Source organism: Ambystoma mexicanum, chromosome 12, assembly GCF_040938575.1.
Source record: "Ambystoma mexicanum isolate Mex_15411 chromosome 12, UKY_AmexF1_1, whole genome shotgun sequence".
NCBI classification, from domain to species: Eukaryota; Metazoa; Chordata; class Amphibia; order Caudata; family Ambystomatidae; genus Ambystoma; species Ambystoma mexicanum.
In genome coordinates, this window is record NC_090936.1 from 810,981,392 (window position 1) to 811,003,691 (window position 22,300).

The 22,300-nt window shown below is 38.9% G+C and overlaps 1 protein-coding gene across 1 annotated transcript in view; it reads left to right on the forward strand.

Moving 5' to 3' along the window:
* TMTC2 (transmembrane O-mannosyltransferase targeting cadherins 2) overlaps positions 1–22,300 on the forward strand; it is a 937,188-nt gene that overhangs the window by 374,267 nt on the left and 540,621 nt on the right. The window contains exon 3 of the mRNA XM_069629317.1: positions 9,807–10,635. Coding sequence (XP_069485418.1) covers positions 9,807–10,635 — 829 coding nt within the window. The remainder of the gene's footprint in view (positions 1–9,806; positions 10,636–22,300) is intronic.

Genomic DNA, 22,300 nt, shown 5'->3' on the forward strand with positions numbered 1-22,300 from the left:
GTTAACCACTGTGTTGAAAAGATAGGGAAAGAAGTACCTTCAACCGGGGAAACTAAAAGCTCTTGGGAGTTTTCTGAGTTTCATGGTTACAGGGTCTAGGAGTCAATAAAGCTGATCTGTCAAGGTACCACAAAGTGGGCCATGAGCTTAGCACACGTGGTGATGAGTTTTACTATAATAATTTACCGAACCAGTTGTCGCAACACAAAGTATCCATCATAGGATTTGAAATTATGTGCTAGAAAGGTGTATCCCATGAATTTGCTTGTTTTAAAAGTGCTGACAAAGGCCACCACACACGAGTCACCTGTACATTCCTAACAGCTGTAACCTGTTAGGTGTTTGGCATAGACATAGTTTGGTTGGTGGGTTAAATTCTATTGACGGGCCTCCATATCATGCACTATGTAGTCCCCGGTTTTATCTTGAGGTCTAGCAATACAGAAAGCTAGTTAAACCTATCTAGCTAGTCAGTCGCTCTGAAACTGTCCCCCTGCGGGTTAGAGTATTTTCTTAGAAATCTTTAGCTGTTAATAAATTGATGGAAATGAGATTCCAAATGATTTGTAGTGTGCTTATATTCATACAAAATGAGTAAATCAGAGTCATTAGGTTTGTCAAAGTGTATTTGAACTTGTTCAATAATATCTTCTTATCGGAACAGAGGTCAGCATATCATTTATAAATCATGGGTTCATATGCCAATGCATTTTGGAGAGAAAATTCTCCATCAGGGCGAACCCTAGCATTCACACAATTATGCAATAATACATTAAATGGTAAGTGTTCAAAGCAAGTTATACAGTTCAATAAGAATATAGAAATGAATTGCACATAGTGTTCCATGTGTCACAACGTTGTAAGGGAAGAAATGAAAAAGGCAAAATAGCAGACAGATATTCAGTAAATAAGAAGATTCTTTACCCAATTAGGTATATAACTACAAGGAGAGCTTGTGCTCCTGTTACCTTTATGTAGTCTTCAATCCAAAACTCAGACCACACTGATTTAAATGACACTGTGAAATGGGAAATGGTAGGCTTGAAAAGACTATCATTCTGCAATGTTACATTTGTAATTCACAAGCAAGGAGCCGTTCTTACCTCACTGCCGTATTGATTTTTCTAAAAACGCTCTGAGACGAGTGCTGTGTCGCTGGTAATGTACAATCTGTCAAAAAAGCCGGTTCTACAACTAGTATGAAACAAACTGTATGGGTATAATGTTAATAATAACAGCGTGCTAAAGCTGTGAAAATGACAGTTCACTGAAGTTACATGCAGCAGCTGCTGGATTCGAAAGGGTAAACGCGCATGTACACGAGTGCCAGTGAGTAAAATGGTTGCTAGGGTAAAGGGACTACTTTGTAGGATTACTAGACGTGTCGGAACTGAGGGCTTACGACCTTAGGGGGAGGCCGTCACTAATTGAGGTGAATCTACCAATGCATTTGTGAGCAAAGCATGTTAAAGGCTAAAAAGTATGTATTGTAAGAAATTTCAATTTTTGTAACAACACATGTCGTGCAGCCAAAGACACTAGTGGCTGTTACTATGGTAACCAGATGCTTCAGCGAGGCACACCCAGGGGAGATGCCTTGCTGGAGATTGAACAATCTTATAGTGAAATCAGTGAATTAGAAACTGATTGTAGTCAGAAATAATTCCCACAAAAATATACAGTACTACTCAATTTAATGCTGTGTACTTGTTAGGACAGATCCGAGCCTGCGGGCATGGTGACGTCAGTGTCGAGCCCCTCTGGAGAGGCTCTGCCCACGACGTCTCGCATCCGATGGGTCCGTCATATGGTGTGTGCTGTTGGAAACAAATGACGATAGAAATGTAAGTCCCAAGGAGGAGTTAAAAACAAAAGGGCACTGTGCGATACGGGATTAAGCTAACCCTCCATAGGAAACTCATACTCAACTCATAGGAAAACTGACATTGTGGTGAATAAAGGTTCTCTAGTCAGTGCTATTGCTGTTACCAGTACATTGGCTAAATACTTCTCAACTGAGTTCAATGTGTGTCAATCTCAGAATGCACATGTTTGAATATAAACCTATTATCATAGTTTTTCGTGATTACAAAAAAATATAAAGCAAGTCAGTGCTAGATAAACCAGCCCACAGGTGTACCTACAAAAGGAGTGGTACTGAATGTACCAAATCTGTGAGCATAAATGATCATATGTAACAATGAAAGTTTATCTCTTCATTGAGTCCATTAGGCACCAAAGTACCCAATTTGTCAATCCAAAATATCTCTTTTTATCAAGCTTCAAATTAATGTCTTCATGTAGATTGTTTTTAAGAACCACTTCAAAGCTCTGAAACCTGATTTCAGTCAGGTTAGGTCTTTGGTCTTTCCAATGCCGTGCCACAGCTGAATTCAAGTGGAGTTCCGGATGCATTAACGGTGTTCATTCCATCGAGTCTTTGCAGGACGTGTGGACTTGCCTACATAGAGTCCAAATGGACATTTTATTGCATATATAATGTTGCTGCTGTCAAATGTTCCAAAGCTTCGTAGCAATATCCTCTCCCCGGTGCGTGCGTGAGTGATTGATTGTATTGCTTTTTGTGACAAAACTGCAGTTTGCACAATACAAGCAAAGAAAAGTCCCTGTGCATTGTTATTGGTTCCTTAAGAGGGGGTCTTGTTCTCACCAACTCATCTCTTAGGTTCTGACTTCTTTGAAAGGCAAAAATAGGAGAAGCCAATAGCCGCCTGAAATATGTACACATTTCTCCATTTATATATCCTGCCCCCTCAGCACTTTAACTAATAAAAAGCGATGGGATTTAATCTATTCCCCTTTATAGTATCACTCCCCGAGGATTATTTCTCCTTGGATTATACTTGCATGGGAATTTCTTTTGGTTGTCTCACAGACCGATGGAACCCTCAAAAGTACTAGTTTCATTCTCCCCCTCTATTAACAAGTGGGCATAAGTCAACAAGATGGTAAAATGTGGGGGAGGGGGAGTCTGCCGTCTCTACCACTGAAGATGGCCTAGGAATTTAATTCCAAGTAGGCCTCTCTTGCAGAGGACTGTAAGTAATCCAAAATGTGTCCAAAAGGAAACCAAATATTCCATTCTCATTTCTCGCCACCTTTTAGTCAGTTGCTTCCCAGTCAGTGAGTTAGCAGTTGAGGTCCCAGAATCTATGCATTTGGAATGTTTATATATTGGAAACCCCTCCCTTTAGAGGTGGGTTTAATTTTTCTAACCTTATTGGCCAGTGAATATATTTGGGAAATGTTGCAAAAGTGACATCACACTGAACTATTCCCATTTTACCCAATGGGCATATTAATTAAGTGGACAATCTAATGGGAGTGACTTCTAAACCCAGTTTCTCTCCTACTTGTTAGGATGCCATCTTGGAAATTTTTACATTAAACAACTAACTTTCTAAAACATGATATTCCTCATATGTAATGTATTAATCAGTTCATCAGATTGCTGTCTCTCTGGTGAGTCAAAAATTATGAGAATCTCATCTCGGCACAAAGTGTGCTGGATGTGTGACTGATTTTTATCTTTTTCTCTGATACTGTTATACGAACATACTTCCATCTAGGAGTAACCGGCTCGCCATCATTGGCGCTAGGATATATGAATGACTAACGCACACCGTTTCTGTGCGAAAATATCTACATTTGCCTAATTTACATAATGAAATACACATCAACATGTTTTACATACAGCTGATCTTTCACTCTGAACGATTCAAAAACATTAAGTCTCTAGGACATTCCTTTCAGAAGTTACAAGTGAAGTGTGATTCCATATGTCATTTTCATTTTTGTTCTTATTTACCAACTATTAAATGGTATCTCCAGTCCCTCTGCCTGGTAACAGATCATCTGGTGTCATATAATGTTAGTTTCTTTTTGTTTATTGGTAATATACTTATAGCCAAAAGCTTTGTATATACAACACAAATTACAAACATACATAAAATACATTTCAAAGAAGTTAGCAAGCGCTCCTCTCCAGAAAGAACATGGCATGATCCTGTTCTGAGATGAGTTTGCTGCAAACTCTCATCTCAGAACAGGTTATCATGCCATGTTCTTTCTGGAGAGGAGCGCCTGCTACCTTTTTTGAAATACATAAAATACATATCCATCATAAAAGTTAAAAATATAGCAATTCATTAATGCAAAACTAGCAGCATCATTTTAGATCAAACGGTGTACTTTACATCATTAAAATCTGCCAACAAGATTACACACAATTACTACAAAGTTACACTAAAACATACACAGTCGCCAACATATCCTACTCACTTAGGAAACACTTTTGAGAATCATCATACTTTTTAAATAAAATCTTACCATAAATAAATAAAATGTACATTATCTCTGTTCATGAAATACAGCCATATCCATGAGGCAACTCTAGTGTCTACCTTATTATCAAATGATTTGAGAAAGGAAGCATGAATCATAGTAACACTTTCACAGTGCACAAGCAGATGTACAAGTGTCTCTTGTTTGTCATATCCACATAAACGGCAAAGTCTATCTGATCGTGCTCTGCCTATTTGTGATACTACAACGTCAAGCACTTGACAACAATTACATTTCATCAGCAGATCATTTCTGAATATATATTTTCAGGATATGCTGTTGTATACAAAGGCATAGTGCAACGTGTTTGCCAATAGTGGCAAAATTGCTAGCTGGTTCTCTTGGTGGCTAATTCAACAAGGTGGCACTCCTGACTCTACAATTGCAGTTTCTTTTTCAGCCAATTTTTCTGCTGCGGTAAAGATATGGCTAGATGTTCCATCAAATTCAACAAACCATTTGTTGTACAATTTTACCATTCTGCCTATCGTACCATAGGTACAACAGTGGTCAGTCTGCGTATATGCCTGCATGTATGACACTATTATGGTGTCATTATCTATTAACAGTAAGTTTACATAGCACATCTTCATTTTGTGAAGACACTCGATTGCTACACCCTTTAAACCAAATTCTTAATCGATGTTTTCAATTGATATACTCTTTGGCATTCTAAATACTTTCCTTAGCAAGAGTGATGGAATGTAGAAAAACCTACAATCCTCCCAATAAATGAGCTTATTGCATTTACAGATTTTAGACCGTTTACGTTAGTGGCATTTCAATGTGCATCTTATTTTAATTTTTCATCTATTACAACTCCCAAATACTTACGTTTTAACTTGTTCAAGTTTTATGCCATCTATTTCCCAGGTATAGAGTTTCTTGACTGTCTGCGCACTAAAGACCATAACTTCTATGTTTACTTTCAGTCCATTTAGTTTTGCATAATCAGAGCATTTAACAAGTTTTGTAGGCCTCTGGGTATATGGTCCAAAAATAAAAGATCTGTATATGCAAGGCAATTTTACAATACTGTACCAACCTTAATGCTTCAGGAAAACGCATCAATAAAATGCAAATACATGTCAGGTAAATAGAGGTTAAACAGGGTAGCCGCAACTATGCATCCCTGTTTAACCCCTCGACATGTGTTTATGGGAGCAGACAGTCTTCCCTTACCATCTAAGCGGATGCGTACCGAGGTATCGCCGTAAAGGAGCATTATCATTTTTAGCAGACCATGGGGTATCTTCCAAGCGCTAAGTTTTCCCCATAAATTGTTCCTTAAGACTGAATCAAAAGCAGCTCTGAAATCTATGAAGGCACAATAGACAGTGCATTGCCGCTGTTTCCAGGTATATTCAATAGCTATTGTCAATATAAGAATATTATGTATGGTATTTGCTTTCAGCCGAAAACCAATTTGATTACTGGGAGGATGTTGTTAGACTTTATCCAACTGTTTAGCTCTGCCAACAATATTCTAGATGAGATATTCTGCATTACCAGTAATGTAGATTACTTATGTTTAACTTGTTCTTTCACAATTTTGGTGCAGTTATTTCTGTTAACATGTGAATCAAACATGCTATATTTTGTGATACAATGCTTTGTCTTATGATGTCAGCCTTGAAAACGACTCTTTGCCGAAACACGTGTCGGCTGACCAAAATATTCAATATTAAACTGTACCAAGTGAATGTACATACACAACTCAATGTATTAGTGATTTATTTCAGAGTCTCTAGCAAGCATAGCAATATATCGAACACTAATCTTACCAGGGTAGAGCGTGACAAGAGCATCATATCTGCTTTGCTTTTTCTCTTTACCAGGTGCCAGTGGGTACGCCTGGTTTCTGATGCCAGTAATGCAGCTCAAACCCACACATACTCCAGAGGTAGGCAGAGCACATACACAGGCCCTTTACCCACCATCACACTGTTCACTAGTTTCAATAAGGCATTGCACACCCCATCTGGCCCAGCAGCTCTTGAGTTATTCCATTTTTCAAGTATGACTGTAATGTCCAAGACAGAGGCCCTGCAACACCATGCTTCATTTGGTATTGGATGGGGAGGATCTTCACTGTCATTCGAGGAACCCAAAATTCCTTTAATATGCTCTGTACACAGTTTCTGATACACAATTAATATAGTTTTTTTTTTAAAACCTATAATAACTTCCCAGATTGCTGTATTATTGCCTCGGGTTGCAATTGTTTTCCAACGCTTTTCTTTGGTATATCTTAAATGGCATCTAAGCCATTTTTATATAGATTTTTACATAACCGAATATATTTAGCAACAGCATTGGAATTTAGATTAGCTCCATACAATTAAATAACAACACAAATAGACTTGCGAAGATATGTCTTTGCATTAGTTATACTTCTAACGCAATGATCGCGGTTAGTGCTGTTTTTATTCGATCCTTCCAGGAACGATTTTATACGTCCTAGTGATGCTGTTGTTTGTACCAATTTCTACCATCATAGCAAAAAAAGCTTTAAAATGTATATGATACGTTCAGTATTAAATTCTCCACATTTTGCGATGAAGATCGGAACAGTTTTTGCCACAAATAAATTCACTGTAGTTAAATTTTTGCTGTTCCATATAATACGGTTTTTAGCTTCATTCAAAGATATTTGTCCAATTTTATCATATACAGCTAGCGAAAGCAGAGTCATCAGTGGACCCAGGAGAACACACAGCAGAAAATGGTTACTCATGACGATGGACAATAGCAATGTCTACTGTATGGTTTAACCCATTACTGTTGGTAATCACATAATCAATTGTTGACGCTCTGCATCTATCTGCCCGGGTATAACCCCTTTTTGAATCACTAGGACAGTTACCATTTAACCTCGTCAGTCCAAGTTCTTCGATTCGTTTTTTCCAAGATTTCCCTTGGCAGTTGGCGATATCATCTTTGATGGGTGCAGAGTTAGGCACTGAGTTTTTAATCAAACTCATTGACCGAGGCACGTATTTGTGCATTGAAATCCCCAACTATCCATATTTGGTATCCATGAGAATATTTCTGGAGTACGGTGGCCACAAGTTTAACATCTTTCGGGACTTTAAAATTCTGGCGATCATAGATGTCAATACAAATTAGAACCTGTTTCAAATAAGACATTTTAGATATTAAAACAGTTAGTCGATTCCTTAAATTTAAGTGTTTCCCATGGAGACTTTACCGAGAGCAAATGTCCTCCCTTTGGTCTACCTATAGGCCCCTCAGTGGCCACTTGTTGGACAGTACATCGTCCATCAAAGTGGACTATGTCAGTGAGCCAAGTTTCTTGTAAGGCTAAAATCATAAATGTCGATTTGGGGCAGGAGACCTTCATCTCCAAATATGTGGGAATGACCATGTGTATTCCATGAGTAAATTGGATTCACATCACCCACGGGTTGAACAAAAATGTTCCTTAAAGGCAACTGGAAGCCATCGCCAGTATCCTAATGCGCCGTTCTCTTCATCCTCGGGTTGGGGGGTGACAAATACCACTGGTTTCACAACACTTATACTGGGCTGAGTTGTGGTAGATTATTTATCATAGGTTCGCATAGAGCCCTTGCCTGATTTTGCTGTTAACCCATCCCGGGCTACAATCACTTTGTGTGCTCTTTGTTTAACCTCCAGAATCCATAAAAATGTGTCCTATTTGAAAAAGATCGACATCAAATCGAAGGATATATTTTAATCTAGCACTAGATTTAAACCAAACATTGGTCATTTATTCGGATGTTTGTTCGACCTGATCAACGATCAAAATATCATCAGACTTAATCACTCGCAAAGCCACAACAGAGTTAAATATTTGTAGGATGACAGCTCGCTTTAACGGTGCCATATTTTTATCGAAGGTTACAGGTTGAAGCGTTTGGACATCGCCTGCACAATCGGTATGTAACGTGGGGGGTGGGGAGGTAAGAACAGACATGAGATTGAGCTACCTCCCATTGGCCAGGAATCATTGTTTGTATTAGTGGATTAGAGGGTGCAGGAAGTCCACTATGGGTGTTTATGGTTGACACAATTGGCACTGGGTTGTCGGGAATAAGAGGGACCTGGTTCCATTTAGCTCAGAGCTGGGCATTTGACTCCTGAGAAGGCTGGTTGTCATGGCAACTCCTTAGAAATCCAGTTGCTGCCTTGGCCATCTATGAGTCGGTCTCACACCCATGAGAGGTTCCAGCATCTGCATGTCCATTGTGTCAGGTATCCAGCCTTCTAAGGTGAACATTTCCTTCTCCTGACTGATGAAAAGATTAGATTTGAGATATGACTGTAGATCATTCCCAGAGCAAATTAGTGGTATTTTTTTACGGGTTATTAGCCTAAGCTCAGAGTCAGATGGAAGTTGTAAATGGGGAGCATTTCTTTTACTTGCAATGCCTGTCCTGTTTCATGGGAAACCAACTCCAGGCAAAGTCATAAACTTTTATAGTTGAGCTTCAACACCAGTGTGCACACTTTACAAATGGGAAAGCAAGCCACCCCCCTACTGTTGCTCTGGCTGGGGCAAGGAATGACACTTGGCTGTTTAGACCATGTTGCTGGCTTTATTCATTTTATTTTCCCACATTTCTTTTACAATGTACATTTCCACAAGACGTGACAACATTCTAACATTTTTGCAATCAAACTCCTATCTGCATTTATAATTGTAATATCTGTATGTTTCTGTATAAAAGCTGATTCGCAGTCCTGTAAAGGAAGACGGACACAATGCTGGGCACAATTGTTTTTTTATTTTCCCATAAACTGTTGTGCTTTTCATCCCCAATTGGACTGTTTTTCCATTCAGCAAACGATTGATGAATTCTTCCATTCAACTGAAAGGATTTATGTATATGCCTGTCTTTTCGTTTGGACATATGCTTCTGATTAAGATGGGCTGCTAACATCACAATTTCTTAACGTTTGTCTTTTTCTGATGCTCTGTGCAGGCTTCAGTTCACATTTTAATTTTTTAATGTCATGTTTTGCTCTGCATATCTTTCGTTTGCATAGATGTATCCCATGTACCCCTCTGCTCTATGCATGGTATTTCCAAAGATAGCATGTTTTTGTAATAAGAATTAACGTATGTCTTTGCCTACCAATTTTTCAGAATGGTACCAATTAATTACCTTGGGGAGTAATTGAGATGTAACCTGATTATTAGGTGGAATGCACCTTTGGGGCAATGTCTGTCTTTATGAAAATAGGCATTGGATATATCTGCCGGGCAACACATACACATTCTCCTTTCTTGGTCTTTTTCTTACTCAGTCTAGAAAAATTAAATACATCTTACTGTATTTCAATAGCGCAGCCTGTATTGCCTTTTGTGGTAATTTTCCATTTTGCAAAGAATTCTGTAACTGCCTGTCGAGGTTCTGTTGAATTAATGTGTATCTCCTTTTCTTTAATTTTAGAGGAAGAATGCATCACTTTTCTTGAGCATTGGCCTGCTGATTGTCTGGGGTGCGACTTTGTTGGGTGCCCGCTTTTACTGGATGGGCAACAAGCCACCAAGCTTTTCGAACTCTGACAACCCAGCAGCAGACGCGGAAAGCTTCCTTGTGCGCACGCTGACTTTCCTTCACTTACCAGGGAAGAATCTATGGCTACTCTTGTGCCCCGACACACTGAGCTTTGATTGGTCTATGGATGCTGTGCCTCTGCTCAGAACGTTCAGTGACTTGAGGAACCTTCACACTGTGGCCTTCTATTCTGGACTCCTCCTCCTCGTCTGCTTGAGCCTCAAGAGCTGTGGAACGGAGCGAGAATGCAATGGAAAAGCTGTAATGAATGGCAAGCAGCATACTAATGGGCACAGCTGCCACTCAGACGTGGATTATAAGACCCAGGAGCTCAAACCGAGCTTGCTTCCAAAACTCGAAAATGGCACAAAAAACCACGTGACCCACAGACTGCAACTCCCCTCCTCGGAGCAGACTGTGGTTTTATCTTTAACTTTGTTAATAGTGCCCTTTGTGCCAGCCACAAACTTATTTTTCTATGTTGGCTTTGTTATTGCAGAGCGTGTGCTATATATTCCCAGTATGGGCTTTTGCCTTCTGATTACAGTAGGTGTGAGAGCCCTTTATGTCAAGGCCCAAAAGCACTTTCTCAAGCACTTAATTTTGTACGTCACCGCTGCACTAATTCTGTTCTACGGACTGAAGACGGTCGTCCGGAACAGAGACTGGCAGAACGAAGAGATGCTCTACAGATCAGGCATAAGGGTGAATCCAGCTAAAGGTAAGCTCACTCTTAAAGCACACACTTAACATATCCCTTGGCTTTCTATGTATATCTTCAAAACGTAATGGCATCTAGAACTGTGTAGAAATAAAGTCCAACCTGAATTGAAACGTGATTTTCATCGGAAAGAAAACGCACAATATCTATGCTGGCCATAAAGGCATTTGTTGTATTAAGCAAATAGCTAGCCGCTATTTCTTTGATCTGCAGTACTTGCATGTAATGAGGGCTGGATGGTGACAGGCATGCCACCAGCTTGTCCCTTCTACAACATTATAGCGTGGAGGAAGCAACGTAAGGCGAGATTGAAAGGCTGTCCCATGCCAATTAGCACATTCCAATGGTTTTTTTAATATACCGAAAGCTCTTACTGCAATTTCTAGTGGAGGAACGTCTTTGACGCTGGGTTTCTGCTTTGGACCAAGTCAATACAGCCAGCTCATGAAAAGAATTTTTAATGAGAGAGGGAGAGAGAGAGAGAGAGCAGCCTTTTTACTAGTTTCAATAATAGCACTCTACCCTGGTTCACATTCGTTTTTGTAAATGCACTATTGTTCTGGTTTTGATACTATTGTCTCTGGCTTTCTTGTTAAGAGAATGTACAGGGACAGAAAAAGAAAGGAGCTCGGTAATGTGGACGTTCAAATTGTTATTGTGGACAATGCCACCCAGTAGTTCACAGAAAATTAGGAGACCCTGCGAAGAGTTTTAATTATTTATTTATTTTGACCACCATGTTTATTTTTGTTCATCACCTTTGTGTCCACAAAAGATTCTCTTCGGTCCATTTTACTATCAATCAACTGCAGTTTTAAGGGCCGGATGCTGTCTGTCCTTTTTCTTTCGTTGTTTTCTATAGGCAATAAATTGTAACTATCATTTAGTGCGTGGTTAGGTTTCTTTACATGAATGTCCCTGCAGACATTTTACACCTGGGTGTTCATGCGGTCTAATCCGCACTCATGGCAGGATCGGTTTATGGTACAAAACCGATCCTTTGTTTTCATAGTGGTGTTATTTCTACCACCTACATAAGATCTTGACTGGCGCCACTGGGATGTTTTTATTATGCTTGAATGATTTGGAACCCAAGGCAGCAAAGTGTTTGTGAAAGCTATCCATGTGTAATGTAGGTTTTATAACCCCACCAAAAATTGATTTGTTATACCTACAAGGCATACAAGTGTGACATTGAGGCAATCCTAGCTGGTGTCGGGGAAACATGGGTGGAACTGGGGCTGAATGAAAGATGGCTGAAATATGTAAGATTTGAATAGGACATGGCAGTGGTGGGAGGGCTTGAAAGTGTTGCATGGCCATCTCATTGGGAGACTCCAGTATGCCCAATGTGTGGCTTTTCCGTCTCATCTCCTCTTACACTGTTAGACAACAATGTGTTTGTTCACAGATAGTAATTTTCTTGGTATCTTCCAGATTCATTCTCAGTGCTTCAGCATTCCACAATGATAAGAGCACTATATGATTTGTGTACATAACAAAACGAGAACCCTAAATGCATGAGCACACACCCGAGAATACGTTCAGTGTGTGCTAGTGGAAGAAAAACAAGGCAACCTCCACACTTCATATTAATCTGCACCATTATCATTACTTGTTTTTAGTAGCCTCATATTGCCTAGATGATAGTCTTCTAGTTAGCCCCTGTGGTTATTTTCATGATAGCAGATTGTCACAAACTGAATCATTCAACCAAGCTGGGCTTCCACACCTTTTTCCTCCTTAGGGTTACGATTGACCCACTTTCCCCTCAGCACACTGCTCTGCTCCATCAGATTGACAGACACTCTGCTTGCCTCCAACTGCTGCTTCTCCCCTCCAGGACCTCTTCACTCCTAACCTAGCATGTCTGTTGCTGCACCAGCGCTTAAACCTAGCTTCCTAACGGCGTCTTAAGCATTTTGATATAGACTGTTCTTGTGCTAAATTGATTAATGGAACATATATCCAAGCTCCTACGCGGCTGCCCAATCACCAGGTATGCGTCTGCTGTAATATAAGAGCAAATGCCTCACAGCTGTGTTGGCGCCGAGAGACAGTTTAGTGTGCAGCTAACACTACAGAAAACTATCATTGGCAATGCCAACAGTTTGGGTGTGTGTGTAGGCATGGGAAAGCCAGTTGCCAGGTATAACAGTAGTGGTATTAATTGGCCATTGACGGTAGTAGTTCGAACAAGTTGCGAGTAGCTGGGCATCTAATAGCAGTGCCTGGCAAACACCTAAAACATATCCACAAGCCAACACTGTTGGCTTTGCCAATGCTTGTTTTTATCAGGACTTCAGTGAAGGACACATTAAGACATTTTTATTAGACCAGTAGCACGTTTACAACTCCCATTAAGTCATTCACTCTCCGAAGACTGCTTTGAAAAAACACTGGTGGGCACTTTCAGTGCAATGTTTGATGGTAAGGCTTAAGTAAAGCAAGCTCAAAAGTTCCCAGGAGGAGGCATTTTGAGTGGGGAGAGGCAGGAACTGGGTGGCAATGGCTATAGGGATTACCATGGCCATGGGCAGTTAATGGATGGGCAAATAACCAAACACCTACAGGCTGTGTGTCGATCCTCGTATGCCATTCCTCTCTATCTGTACTCTTATGCAATATGTTTTAGCTTATAGGTGTCGTAAGCGACACCTAATAGTCCAAACTAAAACAAATAAGACCACAGCTTACAAACTACCATAAGCCCCAAGAACATGACTAATTAAGAGGATTGTATAAAGGGCCCTTATATGAAATCTGGTTTTAGGGAGCCTCCTATGGCCATTTACTGGTATCTGCCATCCAGTGCAAGCTCCCACTTGGGTACACAGCTTTATTTTCAGCACTATACAAGTATATGGCCAGATTTCTATTGGAGACATGAACATTGTGTGAGCATTAGGGGTCTTCAATTTCTCAGCTTTCCTGTCAATATTCTGTTTTGCAAAAGGTCTTACCACCTTGCATAAACCATCCATCACAGTAAATCCCTGTCAAAGTACTACTCACCCTTGTAAGTACTGATCCTTTATTTATTCGAATTATTTGCTTACATAGGCATTGCTGCAGCATTTTACATTGCATTTTGTCTTCATATGGAGATGTTACACCTTCACAATTCTATACAGACAACCGAAACACAGCTCAAATAATGTTTGCTCCTGAGACTATATTGAACATATTAAAATGTAGATGGTGTGTAAAATGGACAACCAAACAAATACTGTACCCCAATAAAACCAAAGGGAGCGACCTCTCCGCTTTCTTCTACCTTTTCACTGACTTCTCCTCTTCCGAACATAGTCCGGGGAGGAGATGGTCAGATCCGGCCATATTTCCCCATCAGTAAATGCTTTTCTGTGGGCTTTGTTTATTATTGCAATATTCTGGTAGTTGCTCTTTTTTTTTTTTTGGTAGATCTTACCCCCGATGCTTCTCTGGCTCGGCTTTGCAAGGATACTCGTGTACACGAGTATCTTTATAACATGTCTAGTTTTAAAGATTCTTTAGGATGCTATTGCTTTCCGCAGCCATTCTGTGACATAAGGCACTCTACAAAATAGGAGCCTCAGTATAAATGGCTATACATTGCTCGCAGCTTGAAACAGATTTTGCTCTGCGAGGGTGCTGTTTACTGTTGATTCTCTTTCATTTATGATTAGTTTCTAACAAATAGAAGCACCAGATGGAATGTATAAAATACTGTAGCAGAATGCTAAGAAAAAAAACACATTTTCAGAATTCAGCTAATCTTGTTGGACCGGCAGGCAGTCATTTCTTATGGCTGACATTTTTACAAAGTTATATTGTCATTCCTATGAGCAGTCTGCACATCTGCTGTGCATTACTGCAGTGACAGATTGTAAATTGTTACCCTTTTAGAATATGTGGGAACCGGTTAATGACTGAAGTGTGCGAACCTTACCGCTTCCTCTTTGCATGAGAGTATGTACACAGCAGAGTTGAACCCCTGGGTTAGGATAAAGTTAGTGACCCAGCAAAATCCTTAAAACTCAGGAAGTGAAAGAGAAGGGCTTGGGTGATGGGAGGCTGCATCTTTCGAAATAAGCACGTTTACCAGTTTGGGAGCAAATGTCCACATATTGTTCCCCTGAATTGAAACGCCACATCCTCTGTAATTATGATGGCTGCATCCACCAGAGTACTGGGGTACTCTGCCAACATATGTGCATCCCTTGGAAGGACTATGTTTCCCAAGGTTCCTGCTTCTGCTTGAATTTGATCTTTGTTAAAATTCATATTGACCTATACAAACCAACCCCCATTGTAATACTGCAACAATGCCCAGATTCTTCCCCTGGCTCCAGGATAGAGGTTGGCTATCGTTTCCAAAATAAGCACCCAGGCCTCTGTTGGCTCTCCATTGCTCACCTGCTGATAGTTTTGGTTGAACAGCCTTGGCCAAGTTCCTTTGAGGTAAGTGGCATGTTTAATAATATGGGGCGCTATTAAATCACAATGTGTAAAACAAATCTTAGAGATGCATGGATTACATACTTTATCTTTATTTTTCATGTAGGGTGGTTATGTACAGTCAAATATAATGCTCATTGGTGAGCGCCACATGTGTTTAGGTTCAGGTTTTGATGAGTTTATTACTCTTAGGGTGAACTGCAATGTTACTGCAGGAAGTCTAGGTTCACTGTGATTCAAACTGCTTGAGTGCAATAACAGGAGGTGGGTAGCGGGTGACGAGACAGTATTGAAATTTAGCCTTACTCTTATTGGATGATCTTGCAGGCTCCCTAGTAGGGCGTGCACGCTCAGTCTTCAAGGCAGGCTTCTTCCATACATTGACAATTAACCACCCCAACATCTTTCTTACCTTCCATCACCACTGCCCAGCCCAATGCAAACTATTTGAATACCAACTAAGCTACACCTATTATGGCATGCCCCGCCCCCATCACGGAAATTCCAAAAGGCTATATTCACTAGGTGTAAACATTGAAACACAGGTACACATGAGGGCATAACATCAGATACACATGTACAATTATGTACTGTAAAATCCATGAAAAATCATGGTCAATGCACAAGAATTGGTATTGCTATACATGTGGCTAAAGCATAGTTTGTAGCTGAGCCTGCCAAAAATTGCATGACATCCCTTTGGATTTCTGATACCAGCAGCTATAACCTCTCTGACAGGACACAATGTTTCATTGGCTGCAGTGATAGCCACGTCTACTTATTCAAAAAGTCATCAAAGGTATTTTCCATTTTCAATTTACTTAAAACATTCTCTGGATGGCTCTTAAAGGAGCCTTTGGGTTCTTTTAGCTAGATATAACCAAATAATATATTTTCTATCAGAGAAATACTCTTCACTTCTTTTACTATTCAAGAAATCTTGGAAAGTGTATTTGTTGTTTCCTTAGATGACAAATTAATGTTCTTTTCTCAAAGTGAAAAAAGCTCATGTTCCCTGTCAACATATGTCAAAAACCTTTCACCACAATTGCAGCATAAACCTCTCATTTCAAATACTTGGTCTAAAATAATATTATAGAACCAAAAAAACTTTGTACACCAATTCTTTGACAACACATCACCTATGTTATCAACATCACTATTGACCCCATTTTCAAAATTCTGAAATTCTACAGTCTTCTGAACAATTAAATTCTTCTCCTTCTGAAATTGGCTCTATGTTTCAAATATACAATAAAAAAATATATACGCCAAAAATTGCACAATCTCCTAAAACTACACCTCACTCTCGCAATAAGAATGTACTATATAGAAAACCTGTCAATATGAGGATACAATATCCTACACAGTTATTTTGGTACATATAAAAATCACTCACAAAGTACATTCTCTGATCGGTTGAACAGCATCTGAGGTACTGGACATCCAATTGGCAGCTACACACCACACAAACAAACAGCCAATCAGAAAGTAAATACAAGAAATTACACCTTCTCTTCCTCATGTAATCTTCCTCCATTTCTAATTCTAATATCTGAGGTGACGAGCAATATTATTTTTGTATCAAAGTACAATGGAACACTAGATGGAATGACTGCAGAATTATCCTACAGAAGAAGAAATTAAAAACTAAGATGCTCAACAAAAAAAAAAAAGAAGAAAATGCATCACATTCAGGATTTTGTGAGTACATTCTTTGTTTATATCAAATTAGACTAACAATGTTATAGAACAAATATCAGTCCGCAAACAGATATAGTTTCTCTAACTACTTTTAAATATCTCTGCAACCATCGCAAACATTGTTTAAGTTTACTATATCTTAAATTGTTTAAAACTATTTTAAATATTTCAAATATTTGAAAACAGATGAAGTCATTAAAGTATCACGAAGAATAAAACAAGAAGCACCACAAGACCTACCCACAAAACTAATCATGGATTCATTAACAGAATGACAACCACTATTAATGTTCAAAAAAGTACAATCAATGAAAAGGGACATTGAAAATAAGATTAATCATGGACAGTAAGAATCCAGATAATTGGACTAAAGAAGGTGATGCACCATGTGCTCAAACTAAAAGAATTAGGAAACCCACAACCACCCCCCAATAAACCTCTTTTTAACCAACTTTGTTTGCATATTTACCTTTTTTAAGTATGTACACTTACATGTATTATTAATGAGTAAAAAGTATTGCACATTTTACTACACTCAAATCTTTCCAAGGCTACCCACACACATGTATATATTTTTTAAATGCATTTTTATAGCTGCGGCAACATCATGCACGACGTGCCAGTGGCTGCTCCCTAGCAGCTGCTAGTTATACCCGCGGGTAACACCCCATGGTGTGGGACGGGTTTGGGTTAGCTGTGGATAAACACCCCCCAGTCTTTGCTGTTCCTAGGCGTGATACTCACTACACCAATGGCACCCCATTTTTATGTAGTTGCGGCTATAGGCTTATTTTTTTTAAAATAACAAATTTAAAATGGAGTGTGGGCTATGGATGGCAAAAGAGACAGTAGTGATATAATGGTAGTTAAAAGGAGTTCTGTAAGGCGCATGATAATAAAGACAGCACGCCACATGAGCTAAAATAATACACTCCGTGTACTCAAACAGTCATTTTAAGGACTACTTATAAATATACAAATACAATGAAATAACATTCACCCGTAACTGCAGTTAGAGTCCATTGACTTTTTTTCTAGCCGTAGTTACAATATGAAACTTTGGGAGCAAGTATGTAGTCAAATGCACTATGTAACATACATTTGTGCATACAGCACTGTTGTTCTCCTTGCACTAATCATTGGGAAAATAAATCCAATTTGGATTAAAATAAATACAATAATATAAAAAAGTATAAAAACTAGCACTACAATAAACAAACCTGGCTATATTAACTGGTTGAGAATAAACAAAGGACGTTATACTGGCTGGTTGCATGACAGAGGATGGGGAAGGCTAAGTAAACTTGGAGAACCAAGAGAGAATAAGGTGGGCTAATTAAACTTGGAGAACAAGGGATAGAAAACAATCATACAGATATAAACACTAATACTATCATTTTTGTTAAAGTCTTTCACCCAACAAAAAAAAACCCACAAGAAAACCACTGCAGATAGTTGGAAATATTTCAAGATAAAAGAGCATTGTTTTTTTTAATTGTGAAAATCATATGCACCTTGTGCAAAAAGACACGGACCTTCAAATATTCCATTTCAAAGCTTCAAAGCTTGGAAACATCCAGTTTTAGTGGGACGCCACGATAAAAACAATAAGATCAAATCAGAAAATAAATGCAAAGAATCCAACTTTCTTTCAACAGATACTAAAAAAAGCAACCGCAAGAAAATACAAAAACATCAATACCATCAATTGTACTACCTCACAGAAATCTCAAAACAGCGAAGGGTACTGCATAGGTGGAAATGCATTAAAATTATAACAAATACAATCAAATAAGCCTTCATCCTCACTAACATGAGTACAAAAATGAAATGCCTGCATATAAATGCCATTGATTCACAAATATAATTTTGTAGATCCATATTAGTTAAAGTTAAAAAACACATTAAACAATACTTGCTACACAATTAGAGCAGATCAAAAAAATGGCAATGAATATCATCTGATAGCAGTGATTAATATAACTAACACACACAAGTCTGCCAATAAACCTTCAAATATGTAAATATGCATTAACTTTCACATCAGCCACACTCCTGCCTGTGCACAGTGAGAGTTCTGCAATCAAAAAGATAGAACTGTGAATGCCAAAAAAGAGGACTATATACAAATAAAACTACTAAAATGAAGGACACATTTTCACCACAACTTATCACAGACACCTAGACAAATAGAAAAGTAATAGCCAATAATGAACAATGGAAGCGCACAGAAATGTATTTTTCCCCACCCAATATCTTTCATGGCTGCGGCTATTCGATGCAGCTGAGGCTACATGTACATTTTTTGCAAGCCGAAAATCAAACTAAGCCGGCGTTCAAAACTTCAAAGAAAATAAGAACACCTAAGCAGTCGAAATAACTTGCAGAGATAAAATTGTGTTGTATCATCCACATAACAATATGATTATTGCACAGAAAATCTGATTTATAGACATAGCTATAAATATAACAGCACCTACGGGCACAACTAATAAAATGATGAAAAGCATTGACGTGCCTATGCAAGAGCTTTTCTTATAGACACAGTTATAGAAAAGCCCCTTCATGGCCATTGGAAACTACATAAAGTGTTAAAGCTCTTATACTTTCCAAAATCAAAATCACAAAAATAGGACTAGATTTACTAACCAAAATACAAAAATGGCAGACACATTTTGAGTGTAATCTATCACAGACCAACACAGAATTACAACAATAACCACCAAATACAAACACCAAAACACACACATCATACATAGCTTACTCACACCAATTACTAGAAATTCAAATTAGGAATAATTTTCCTGGAAACGGAGAGGAAGACTGCAGATATCCTGGCTGGTTTGAAAACTGTGGCTGATCGGACACAGTTGGCAGTTTTGGTTACTGGCTTTTTGTTAGAAACTAATTATTAACATGGAGCTTGATTTGAGAGATTTTACAATTAAATGGTTTGGATTGCGGGGAATGCGTTGGTTCCATGTTTCTCCAAAATTGCTCAGTCTGAAAAGTACAGGGTACCCTGACTTCCTACTAATTTATTGTGGATGCAATGATTTGGGGAATGTACGGGCTGTGTCCCTTACTTTAATGATGAAACAAGACTTGAAAAAACTAATGGAACATTTCCTCACACCCTCTTTATCTTTTCCAATCTGACTTCGAGGCAAAAATGGAGATGGACCACCAAAGTTAATTGTAACATTGAAAAATCACAGAGACATGTTAATAAATTAGTTTCAGCATTCATGAGACCGCAACCAATCATGGATTTCAAACAACATATATTTCTACTTTACCATTTTCTATAGACATAATGCAGTACACCTAACCGATTAAGGAAATGCAGCGTTCCTGAACATCAAAACAGTACTCCAAATGTGCTAAAATTCTACTCTGTGTACCCCAAACCAGTCCTTTGAAGGACTACATATTACATAGGAATACACAAATACAATGGAATTATACCCATCAATTTAGTTTTTAATATAACCGTGGTTAGAGTTCATTGACCTTTTTTATAACCACGGTTACAAATTGTTATTTAAAGAGGGGGCTGGCTCACTTCGAGTCTTATAATGCAATAGCAGTGTAAAGATCAAGGGGCGAACAAATTACTCATGTTCTTTTGGAAGAATTATTTTCTATTTATAGAAAGCACTGTATAATACATGACAGTACACTAGGTGGGGATGTATTTTAATAGATGTGATTACCCGAGATAAAATGGAATGGTGACAATATACAGGCTAAAATACAATGTATGTGGCATTTAAAACTAGAGGAGGGTGACTCATTTTTGTATTGATTTCTTGAAACAATTTTCTTCTGTTTTTCTCCAGTCTCACATGTAACAAAGTCTGAAAACACACAGCCAACATAGGTAGACCCCCAGATACCTACCGTGTCACTGACCATGGCCTTTTCACCCACGACTTCACTATACCTAAAGAACTACTCATACCTGCGGCTATTTGTAGTCCTCTATAGCCTCGAATACTGCCGCGATTATCGGAAAAACGGCCCTCGCCAATTGTCCCCTCAACAGTGCCATCTCCACCCACTCCCCAGATGGCCTCCTCATCTCCCCTTCCCTCTCACTTTCCCCCCACAACATACGCCGTTTATGTGACGTTTGCTTTGAGATGTCGGCTATTTGAGGCTATGGCCATGGCTACAGAAATCCTAGTGTTGCAAACTCAGTCCCTAGATGTCCTATAACGCTGGTGTCCTCCAGCAATTTCCCCACCTATAGACTAAAATCATTTTCAATTACTTTAATCTGCAAGTAGCTTTTTAACTACTTTTAATTTCCTGATATCCTCATCTATAGCCGCGGTTATCTCTTGCATCGAAAAACATTTCTAAAAAAACCCAGATTTGGGTAAATCCTTGAGATATAACAATCTATTTTTGAGAAATTTGGCACCCCCTGCTCTGTCAAATATTTAAATAACTACTGCACATAAAAACCCAAACCATAAAAAGGCCTCTTTTAAATGCTTTGTTGTTTCGGACCTCGTGCAAATCAGTCCATCGGTTTGGGCCGTGCTCTTTGGCAGAAATTGCTGTTGTTTGTCTATGGGAAAATGAATGGGAAGTAGGCTGCAAGTTTGGAGAAAAAAAACATTCTTAATAACTTTCTTATTTTTTTAATGTCTCTTTATGAAACTTTGCTGTCTGGGGGGGGGTTGGAGAGGGCGTGCAAGTCCCTAATGACTTTAAAAATTTCAGCAAATCTGTTACTCAAACCAAAAGTTATCAACAAGAGAATTTTAAGGGGTTCCTGTGTGAGTCCCACTCACCTTTACCATAGGGCGGCTACCGCTGCCTAATATATATATTTTTAAATTGTTAAATTAATAATCTGTGGCACCTTGTGAAAAGCAATAACTATGTAAATAAGCCCCTAATCTGAAGTATAAATTACTCGTCTGGGATTTTAGAATTCATTTTTGCCATTCTAAATGCCACCTAAATTCATGGCTCTTTAACTTACAATGCTGAACACTGTTGAAGGGAAGTATCTGAAAACCCCCCAAAACAACCGAAAACCTAATGAACTGAAACCTGCGTGCTGCAACGAAGTAAAGCATTTTAACACAAACCACCATAGAAGAATATGAACCCACCCAGACCAACATACCGACCACACAGAAGGCTAGACGACTAACATCACTAACTAACCCTACTAAAAAGTTTGAATATCCCGAGCACCAAACAAAACACCCACATACCTCAGAAACCTACAACCACCACATAATGCACACACTTGGCAACATCAAACTAAACACAGTACACTACAGACAACTAAACCAATTACACACACATCATCCAACATGCACTCCTACAACAAACCCCACCTAACCTTTACCAACTAAAAACAAACCCTGCGATCTTTTCAGATTCAGCAGAGAACAGGGAGACCATGAAAGATGACAGCGCTGTGCCGTATAAATCACAATAACATACCTTTCGAGTACATGTTACAGTCTGTGATTGATTCTTGGTAGTTTTTTAA